We start from the raw sequence: 11,516 nt of genomic DNA, 5'->3' as shown, positions 1-11,516 counted from the left end.
TGTGTGTGTGTGTGTGTGTGTGTGTGTGTGTGTGTATAGTGATGTGTGTGTGTGTGTGTGTGTGTGTATAGTGATGTGTGTGTGTGTGTGTGTGTGTGTGTGTGTGTATAGTGATGTGTGTGTGTGTGTGTGTGTGTGTGTGTATAGTGATGTGTGTGTGTGTATAGTGATGTGTGTGTGTGTGTGTGTATAGTGATGTGTGTGTGTGTGTGTGTGTGTGTGTGTGTGTGTGTGTGTGTGTGTGTGTGTGTGTGTGTGTGTATAGTGATGTGTGTGTGTGTGTGTGTGTGTGTGTATAGTGATGTGTGTGTGTGTGTGTGTGTGTGTGTGTGTATAGTGATGTGTGTGTATAGTGGTGTGTGTGTGTGTGTGTGTGTGTGTGTGTGTGTGTGTGTGTGTGTGTGTGTGTGTGTGTATAGTGATGTGTGTGTGTGTGTGTGTGTGTGTGTGTGTGTGTGTGTGTGTGTATAGTGATGTGTGTGTGTGTGTGTGTGTGTGTATAGTGATGTGTTTGTGTGTGTGTGTGTGTGTGTGTGTGTATAGTGATGTGTGTGTGTGTGTGTGTGTGTGTGTGTGTGTGTGTGTATAGTGATGTGTGTGTGTGTGTGTGTGTGTGTGTGTGTGTGTGTGTGTGCCCTTCACTCCGCCTCAGGCCAATGAGAGGTGTGCGGGGGCGGGCGGCCCAAGGGAGCAATCTCATTGGCCTGGCCCAAGGTCCAATGAGATTGCCGCTAGGGACACGGGGAGGGGCACAGGGAGACACATACAGACCCGGACACATAGGACACTTTCAGAAATATATAGTAGATATATATATATATATATATATATCAAATGGAAATATAACTGTATGCTCATATGCATGTCTTACGCCTTTCACCATTATCACCCAGCACTTACACTGCAGCAAGGGATTCTGGGAAATGACATGCAAATGAGCACACAGTGCCACTTTTTGCTTCAAAACCATTTTAAACATGGTTCCCTATAGGCTTAAGCTTGCTGCATGGTCACCGCTTTAAGCACAGCCAGGGTTAAGATGCAGAGCCAGTAACCCTAAGAGAGGGACTGTGGGTATTTCTTTTAGTGTCACCCTGCAGTGGGAGGGACAGATGTGAGGGGCTGTGGGTCCTGCCTGTATCACCCTGCAGTGGGAGGGACAGATGTGAGGGGCTGTGGGTCCTGTCTGTGTCCCCCTGCAGTGGGAGGGACAGATGTGAGGGGCTGTGGGTCCTGTCTGTGTCCCCCTGCAGTGGGAGGGACAGATGTGAGGGGCTGTATGTCCTGTCTGTGTCCCCCTGCAGTGGGAGGGACAGAGGTGAGGGGCTGTGTGTCCTGTCTGTGTCCCCCTGCAGTGGGAGGGACAGATATGAGGGGCTGTGGGTCCTGTCTGTGTCACCCTGCAGTGGGAGGGACAGATGTGAGGGGCTGTGTGTCCTGTGTCCCCCTGCAGTGGGAGGGACAGATGTGAGGGGCTGTGTGTCCTGTCTGTGTCCCCCTGCAGTGGGAGGTACAGATGTGAGGGGCTGTGGGTCCTGTCTGTGTCCCCCTGCAGTGGGAGGGACAGATGTGAGGGGCTGTGGGTCCTGTCTGTGTCCCCCTGCAATGGGAGGGACAGATGTGAGGGGCTGTGTGTCCTGTGTCACCCTGCAGTGGGAGGGACAGATGTGAGGGGCTGTGGGTCCTGTCTGTGTCACCCTGCAGTGGGAGGGACAGATGTGAGGGGCTGTGGGTCCTGTCTGTGTGTGCAATCACCCCACACGTCTGCCTGTGATGTCTCTCCCACTTACTCACCCTCTGTCTCTTTCTCTCTCCACAACTGCACTGATTGAGATTGGCCGTCTCTTGTCATGTGGTCTCTCTCGCATGCAGAGGCTTCTGGGAGTTGTAGTCCTGCTTCTCTTCTGTTACAATTTTATTTACAGACGTGAACTACGAGTCCCAGAATCCCGTGTAAAACTGTGACATCATAATGATTCAACCAATCAATGCGCAGATCTGTGGTAACCACAACCCTCCCCTACAACACTGCAGCAAGGCCCCGCCCCGCAGTCAGGCAATGAGAGCCAATCAGAGCCAAGGCCCGCCCCGCAGTCAGCCAATAGGAGAGCTTGAGAGCCAATGAGAGCCAATGAGAACGCACACAAACCCACAAACACAATATATACTATATCTATGGGTTCCCCTGCTGGGCCGGGATCAGTACTCCTAGCTCCTGATTCTGACCCAGCCATTACCCCGTACCCAGAACGCAGCATGAAGAGGCTCAGTGAAGGTGGCAGTGACGGTGTGTAAGTGTCTGATCGGGTCACACAGCTGATAAAAGGACAGCCGCCCAGCCTCATAGTCCAGGTATATTCCTAATCTCTGCACGGGAGACTCGGGGTATATCCGTGTATGTATTGTGTCATGTATCACTGCATGATAATTATACCACATGCACAAACACCAGGACTTCTTATTCTGTCCTATGAGGGACTGACCTCCTTTCCTTACTATACTGGGATAGGAAACCCCTACCCTCCTGTTCCCTGAGTCACTGATCTCCACCTCCCAGTAATGTTGTCCTGAGGAAAAACTCCTGCTGCTTAAAACCTGACTATAAGACACAAATCTCTCTGGTGTATCCGGGCGTAACTGGTCTGTTTCTGACCAGGATGCAGTTTTCAGGTCACCTGATACAGATACATCATTAGCCGCTGTATTTACATCCAGTAATATGCCTGAATCCTCCTGCACACAGAACCCGCTCTTTGCTTTTAGATCAGTCACAATATCAGCTAATCTCTGTAAGGTCAGTGGGATCAGAACCTCATACAAATCCCCTACAGCAGGGACCTTATTACCCTCTCTCTCTCTGTCCTCATTACCTCCCTCCTCAGCATCACAGAAGTCAGCATTGTCTGATTCCCGTCCCTGTAAGACAGTTAATGGATCAGTGATGTTGCTCAGCTCCTCAATGTGAAGCATCTTCCTGGACAGCTCGTCCTTCTTTATTTCCAGCTGCTGGATTAGATCAGAGACTCGGAGAGAAACCTGCTCTTCCCACCTGTTGATCTCACTCAGGACTCGCTTCTCTAGGACTTCCAGCCGTTCCCTGATGTCCCTAATCAGGGCAGTGACTCGGGCTGTCTCCCCGGCTGCTTTTTCCTGCGCTTCTCTCCTGCATTCCTGCAGACTCTGGGCTCTTTTCTCAGTCTCCTCTCTCACCGAGGTCAGTTTCTCCAGAACATGTCTCAGTTTCTCCTTCTTCTTCTCAGAGGCCTCATTCAGCGACTCCACCTGGTGTCCCCTGTGCTCCCCAAACACGCAGCAGGACAAACAGATACAGGCAGCATCCTCAGTGCAGTAATACTCCAAGAGCTTCTTGTGGACGGGGCATTTCCTGGTCTTTAAGGAGGTGGTTGGCTCAGATAAGACGTGTTCCTCTGACTTGCTGTGTCTCTTTAGGTAAATATCACACAGGGAGGCGTCACACTGCAGACATGTTTTAGCAGCGGGTACAGAGGAGGTAACACAGTAAGTGCAGAAGATCACAGCCTCCTCCTGCTCCGGCTGAGTAGAAAGGAAATGCTCCGCTATGTTACACAGCTTCAGGTTCCTCTGCAGTGCAGGACGCTCCTGAAACTCTGCTCTGCATTCAGGACAGGTATAAAGCCCAGATCCCCCCTGGGAATCCCACACACTCCCAATACAGCCCTGGCAGAAGTTATGCCCACATCTCAGCGTTACAGGCTGGGTATAAGTGCTCAGGCAGATGGGGCAGGTTAGCTCCTCTCTCAGACCAGCAGACGCCATGCTTGGAAGCAGCAACAGGAAACGAAACTTACATTCTCCTCTCTCTCATATAACCAGTGGGGCGTTCCCCTTCTCAGCACACAGGGGCGGGAGTTTGTTACCCAGTCTATTAACCCTGTAAGTTCCTGGCTGCAGTATACAGTACAATATGAGGAATAAGAGTAGTTATAAGAATATGCAGCATGTTACCTATCTGTGCTCACATGAGGCGTTTGGTGACATGTGACAGGTGTTGCACTTCAGGGGTTAGGTATCCTTTTAAGTCAGCTGTGTGTTATACACCTCAGCATGTTCCTGCAGTACATGGGGACCCAGTAACACATAAGACGAGCATTGAGAGGAACGTACGTAATAAATTCTATACCAGACTATATACCCGTGAGCGTATAATATCCCCGTCTGTCCCTACATGAGTCATCGGAGCAGAGAATTTAGGTATTGTTACCAAAGCAGGAACAGGACCTAAGAGCCCATTACAGCGCCCTCACCTGTGGTCAAAGTATGTGTCAGGTGTAACAGGACTGGTTCAGGGACAGAACCTATTGTAGACCAAACAAGTAAGCATATTAATGGCCCCTCATTTATTGATTAGGAATATTGGATTATTAAAACACTTTATTATAAGTAATAAGTAGAATAAGTGGGGCTGAATAGGCACATATATATATACAGTAACACACTAAGCACACTGCGGGCACACAGCAGGGGGCTCTCAGATATGGCGCCCGGTATAACGTACTGAATCTCGGGGTACAGGTCCCTGGGGAATAGCTTTACCAATTATGGCTACACTGGGATAACAGTATATATATATATATATCTATATATAAGCCCAGCAGCGCCTGTGTTACACCCTGACAGCACAGGTACTGTGTCTATGGGGCTCTGATATCATTACTGGCGCTTTAGTCTGTCTATGTGCACAGTATATATATATATATAATCCCAGCAGCGCCTGTGTTACACCCTGACAGCACAGGTACTGTGTCTATGGGGCTCTGATATCATTACTGACGCTTTAGTCTGTCTATGTGCACAATATATCTAGAGCCAATACTAGGCTAACGCCAGGCATAATAATACAGGTATCTGCGCTGGGAGCACAATAGTACCTCACTATATCACTGGGGGCCACTATGTGACCTAAGGACCGCAGGAGGAAGGGAGGATTTGGCCACAGCTCTATTATAGGTACCCAGAGGCCACTTACCCCTTCCCTCCCTACCTCCTCCGTGGGGATCACGTTAATACTTTAACCTATTAGTCTGTGTATTTGATAAAATAAAACCTTTCTGTTTTGGGTAAGTTTTAGACCCTAAATTGTTCTGGTGGTTGGACCATAGGAGGTTCTCAGACAATAGTTCTGTGATTATAGCAATGAGAGCGATCAGCGGGGTTCTTTGGGCCCTTCTTTGGGTTCTACCTGTGTACTGTTTTTTTAAAATATTTATTTGGGGGTGTGGGGGTATTTTTAAAATATTTATTCATCTTTTTATCGGGATCATTCATTGTGCAAAACACGGAAGAGAAATAAAGTGTCATTTATTCGGCATAAATTCGCTTACACACAATGATACACAAAATACAGACACAAAGACACACTTACTTTGGGGCTGGGGTAGAAAACTAGACTCTCCTAGGTGCAGGGATCCCTATGGGAGAGTTTTACCCTGACCGGGACTTAGCCCGGAATCTCCTGGAACCCAAATCGGCAGAAAGTCCCACACGCCCCCGCTACGTTCCCTCCTGAGAACTTGGTCCCTCCTGACCACGCGTTACTCCCAATCTCCTGGAACTCAAATCGGCGCAAAATCCCAGCGCGGCCGCTGCGTGCGATTCTGGGAACTTGGGCGCAGAAGTCGGGACTTAGTCTCCGGCGGGCAGGATTTTCAGGCTGAAATAGAAGCCGGTTGCTTTGCTATTACAAACAAAGCAACTTTGAAAAGCAGCCCGCGCTCTTTCAGCGCAGACTCAAGGGGAACACACAATCTGATTGGCTCGCGGCTTCTTATAGTATTCTCTGCTTCATTCATAAAATAGAAGCAGAGCGGACAGCCAATCAGCGCGTGGGAACTTTCCCGAGCAGCCAATCGGAGCCGAGCCGGCTAGAAAAGCCAGGTCAGCGGGAAATGTGAAACAGCTAAGGGGCATACGCAAGCTGCCACATACCCCCCCAGCCATCCCAATGCCCCCCGCTGGGGCAGGCCCCACCAGGTCTGGCAGAACAAGTGGCATCCCGGGGGACGGCCATTGATCTCCGGACCTGGTACTCCTCCTTTCCCCGCTGACCAAATGCTGTCCCCACCTCTGGGCTTCCTCTGGCTGCTCTGAACTCCGATGTCCAGCAGACATGCCGGCGCCTATGGGTTTGCACGGGCTGCCTGTGTGGGCATCGGTTCCGAATGTTTAAACATATTAAAACTATATTTGGGTCTTAGCCGACATGGCTGTAATTTTGTAACAGTTCACCTCATTGTTGAATATCCATTATTTCACTATCAAAAGTTACGAACGCGCATGATATATTCTGAATTAGTAACGCTGCATCACATGCGTCAGCATGTATGGAGTACAATGTGATTGGCTGAACTTCTAAGCCATTTAACTCCCATCAAAAAGGGAACAATATACCACACTGTAGTACATGCCGACCTTGTTTTCTAAGAACTATGACAATATGGTCAAAAATATACTCTACCTAATTTGCAGCACAGTATACCTGCAATTTCGTTGCATTTATTCTCCATCTCTGCCGATATTTACGGTCAGAGATTAAAAATTTCAATAGAGGTATATGACATCCTGGGGTGCGAATAAATCGCTACGCAGGGTTTATATATATATATATATATATATATATATATATATATATATATATATATATATATATATATATATGCGCAATCCACTAAGTATAAGTCCTCACTCTCCTGATTCTTACTTTGACATCAGCAGCCAAGTACAGGTTAGCGATACATGGCATTGAATGCCAAGTACTATGCGCATGCATACTTCCTTTGACAACTAAAGTCAATACAGGATAGCGGCATTAGGCATTGTATACTAAGTGCCACACGCATGCGCAGTTTACTTCACAACACTTTGAGTGAAGGCTCCAATAACCTACAAAATATTACTATGGTTATTTCATAAACGATTGTGAATGATTCGGATTAGAAGCCCCTTTCCCTACTGGTACTTACCTTGATATCGGAGAGTGCTACACAGGGTATTGATCACGCAGCATGAGCGCATGCGCAGTCCGCCACACTGCACCTTGTTTGTAGGGAATATATGATTCTATGTTTGACAACACCGATACAGGCATACCCTGCATTAACGTACGCAATGGGACCAGAGCATGTATGTAACTATGTAATACAGGCATACCCCGCATTAACGTACGCAATGGGACCGGAGCATGTATGTAACTATGTAATACAGGCATACCCCACATTAACGTACGCAATGGGACCGGAGCATGTATGTAACTACTGTATGTAACACAGGCATACCCCGCATTAACGTACGCAATGGGACCGGAGCATGTATGTAACTGTGTAACACAGGCATACCCCGCATTAACGTACGCAATGGGACCGGAGCATGTATGTAACTATGTAACACAGGCATACCCCGCATTAACGTACGCAATGGGACCGGAGCATGTATGTAACTATGTAACACAGGCATACCCCGCATTAACGTACGCAATGGGACCGGAGCATGTATGTAACTACTGTATGTAACACAGGCATACCCCGCATTAACGTACGCAATGGGACCGGAGCATGTATGTAAAGTGAAAATGTACTTAAAGTGAAGCACTACCTTTTCCCCACTTATTGATGCATGTACTGTACTGCAATCATCATATACGTGCATAACTGATGTAAATACAGGCTCTATAGTCTCCCCGCTTGCGCACAGCTTCGGTACAGGTAGGAAGCCGGTATTGCTGTTCAGGACGTGCTGACAGGCGCATGTGCGAGCTGCCGTTTGCCTATTGGGCGATATGTCCTTACTCGCGAGTGTACTTAAAGTGAGTGTCCTTAAACCGGGGTATGCCTGTACTAGTTATTTTGTTTCACACGATTGGGCACTATCACGTCACTCCATGTGAACACATTGAGCGATTTACAAACACATTTTGCACTTTTGGATTATTTATTGAGATTCTCTAGGGACATATACGCACTGTATTTCTATGAGTGATGTGAGAGCTTCAACTACATATCATTAGGTTATTACCTCAGGACTTATACCTAGGAGACATTATTCTCCCTTCTATGACATCAATTGCATTTATAACTACAACTTTGAGGGACCTTGTTTATAGCTATATGTCCTTCTTTTTGGATATATATCTCTTTTTATCATTAGTTAAGTACATCAATAAAATATTTTAACCTTGTTTATTCAGCTGCTTCTGACCTCGTTATTACATAAACAGGTCTGCAGTGCGCCACTAATAGGGACCCTTTAGTGTACTTTGTCTTTGAAGTGCACCTATCTAGTAATGAGTGTATCTCCTCCCTGGCGGCATCTACCTTCTCTAGGGGTTTAGAGCGAGGTGCCCACATAGTCTCTATATTTGAATACACACTGGGTCTCGGGGATCCCCGTCAGCGATGTGGGACTTTAGGTGAAGGACTTGGGGGTACAGGGAACAGAAAAGGAAAATGTCTCTTTATTTCTGCTGCCTTATTCCCCCACACACTTTCCCTGTGACTCAGTTTGGAGTCTCTGAGTCCCCCCCCCCCTTCAACCTTATATATGGTTGGGGCACCCACAAACCCTATACAGGTTGTGGGTCACCTTGGCACTAGCTGGGGTACCCCCCTTAACCTAGGGATACAGCTACAGGAATACATATGTCTCCCTGTGCCTCATTGTCTGTCTGTCTGTCTGTCTGTCTGCCGCGGGAGACCAGGTCTCCTAACACATTTATATTTCAGGGATCAGTCACACGGCAAAACCAGGGAAAGGAAACAGACTGATCGGCGCCGCCCCACTGGTGAAATGTAACGCAACACCGCCACCCGGTGGTGGATAGGGTCAATAGCACCTGAGCAATAAACAGAAGGAAAATAATAAGAGTTATTAGCAACAAATAAAATAAATACAAATCTTTAACCACTACTCACCCTCTGAGAAGAAGCAGCCGGTTCCTTCAGCAGATGTGTTAGGATCGGCCGTCGTTCTGTCGCAGCGCTATACATTACGTGTAGCCATGTGCTTTCAGGAATCTGCTTCTGGGTTTAACAAGCCATGTATCTGACTTCACACGTACTTAAGGTATTTTATAACATGCGGGGTAGCCTTCAATGTTTAAATAATAAAGCTGACCACTCATAGTTATTATTTAAACAACTCATATATTTATTTATTTCATGTCCGGACGTATTCAGGGACTGGTTTTGTTCTGTATAATTTTGCAGTTGGCGTATTTAGCGAATCTGCCAACTGCACTTTCAACAGCAGCTCCCCTATCAACCAATAGGAAGGGGGCGCCTGATATATTAGCGCAGGTAGTCAGGATCAGAGCCAGCCCCTGAGGAAGTTGGCCCCGAGCCAACGAAACGCGTCGGGTGTTACATCATAGTTACATAGTAGATGAGGTTGAAAAAAGACGTACGTCCATCAAGTTCAACCTATGCTAAATTTAGACAACAGATACTTTATTCTATATCTATACTTACTTATTGATCCAGAGGAAGGCAAACAAAAAACCCCATTAAGGGGAAAAATTAATTCCTTCCTGACTCCAAGAATTGGCAGTCGGATTAATCCCTGGATCAACATCCTTCCCATATATACTTATTTGGTATATCCCTGTATACCTTTCCCACCTAAAAAGATGTCCAACCTATTTTTAACAAATCTATTGTATCTGCCATCACAGTCTCCATGGGTAATGAATTCCACATTTTAACTGCCCTTACTGTAAAGAACCCTTTCCTTTGTTGCTGGTGAAATTTCCTTTCCTCCAACCTTAAGGGATGGCCCGAGTCCTTTGTACTGCCCGTGGGATGAATAGTTCTTTTGAAAGCTCCTTGTATTGTCCCTGAATATATTTGTATATAGTTATCATATCCCCTCTTAGACGCCTCTTTTCTAATGTAAATAAATCTAATTTAGCTAGCCTCTCCTCATAAGTTAGACTGTCCAGCCCCTTTATTAATTTGGTGGCTCTTCTCTGCACTCTCTCTAGTTCCATAATGTCTTTTCTTAGGATTGGTGCCCAAAATTGTACTCCATATTCAAGGTGTGGTCTTACTAATGCTTTGTAAAGGGGCATAATTATGTTTACTTCCCTTCCATCCATTGCCCGTTTGATGCAAGATAAGATCTTGTTTGCCTTTGCAGCTACTGCATGACATTGGGCACTATTGCTAAGCCTGCTGTCTACAAGCACTCCTAAATCCTTCTCCATCAAGGATTCCCCCAATATATCTCCATTTAATTTGTAAGTCGCCTTTTTATTCTTGCATCCCAAATGCATAACCTTACATTTATCTGTATTAAACCTCATTTGCCATTTACCTGCCCACGTTTCCAGTCTCTCCAAGTCCTTCTGAAGAGAAATTACATCCTGCTCTGATTCTATTACCTTACACAATTTAGTATCATCAGCAAAGATGGAGACTTTGCTCTCGATCCCAACCTCAAGGTCATTAATAAACAAGTTAAAAACAGGGGTCCCAGTACCGATCCTTGAGGTACTCCACTCACGACTTTAGCCCAACCTGAAAAAGTTCCATTTATGACAACCCTCTGTTGTCTGTCCTTTAACCAGTTTTCAATCCAGGTGCATATATTATTACTGAGTCCAATTTTCTTTATTTTGTACACCAACCTCTTGTGTGAAACCGTATCAAAAGCCTTTGCAAAATCTAAGTAGACCACATCAACTGCATTACCCTGGTCTAAATTCCTACTTACCTCCTCAAAGAAACAAATAAGGTTAGTTTGGCAAGATCTATCCTTCATAAATCCATGCTGACTATTACTAATAATTTTGTTTTCCATTAGGTATTCCTGAATATTATCCCGTATTAAACCTTCAAGTAGTTTCCCTACTATTGAAGCCAGGCTTACAGGTCTGTAATTCCCCGGGTGTGATCTAGCTCCCTTTTTAAATATAGGCACCACATCTGCTTTACGCCAATCTTGTGGTACTGAGCCTGTGGAAATGGAGTCCTTGAATATTAAATATATTTGGCTATTACTGAGCTTAACTCCTTGAGAACTCTTGGATGTATGCCATCGGGGCCAGGTGCCTTATTTACTTTAATTTTTTCAAGTCGCTTATGAACTTCTTCCTCAGTTAACCAATTGTTCATTAATATGGAGGTTGTGGGTTCCTCCTGCAGCACTACTATTGAACTTGATTCTTCCCTGGTAAACACAGAGGCAAATAATTTGTTTAATATCTCTGCTTTTTCCTTATCTCCAATAATCTGCGTACCCATCTCACACTGAAAGGGTCCTATATTTTCCTCTCTCATTTTTTTGTAATTCTGATACGATGTCTCTGTCCCTTCTGACTTAAAGATTCTAAACGCCTTCCTCTTCTTGTCCATTTCCTCCCCTACCTGTTTATTTAGCCACATTGGTTTTGACTTATTTCTTTTATACTTATTACCCAAGGGTATACACTGATACGTGTGCTTTTCTAACAATGTTTTAAAGATTGCCCATTTATCTTCTACATT

The 11,516-nt window shown here is 45.9% G+C and overlaps 1 protein-coding gene across 1 annotated transcript; it reads right to left on the bottom strand.

Annotated features, from left to right (window-relative positions):
- Positions 1–609: 609 nt before the first annotated feature.
- On the bottom strand, positions 610–3,856 carry LOC142484997 (E3 ubiquitin/ISG15 ligase TRIM25-like). Its single transcript, XM_075584235.1, has one exon. It carries the CDS (start codon positions 3,796–3,798, stop codon positions 2,209–2,211), a length of 1,590 nt encoding a protein of 529 aa, XP_075440350.1. The 5' UTR covers positions 3,799–3,856; the 3' UTR covers positions 610–2,208.
- Positions 3,857–11,516: the final 7,660 nt, after the last annotated feature.

This window comes from Ascaphus truei, unplaced genomic scaffold (assembly GCF_040206685.1).
Source record: "Ascaphus truei isolate aAscTru1 unplaced genomic scaffold, aAscTru1.hap1 HAP1_SCAFFOLD_505, whole genome shotgun sequence".
NCBI lineage: Eukaryota > Metazoa > Chordata > Amphibia > Anura > Ascaphidae > Ascaphus > Ascaphus truei.
Note: the sequence above shows the minus strand (reverse complement) of the source record. Positions and strands in the feature narration are given on the sequence as shown.

Excerpts from the sequence above, each read along its gene's own strand:
- LOC142484997 (XM_075584235.1), bottom strand. The coding sequence starts at position 3,798 with ATGGCGTCTGCTGGTCTGAGAGAGGAGCTAACCTGCCCCATCTGCCTG.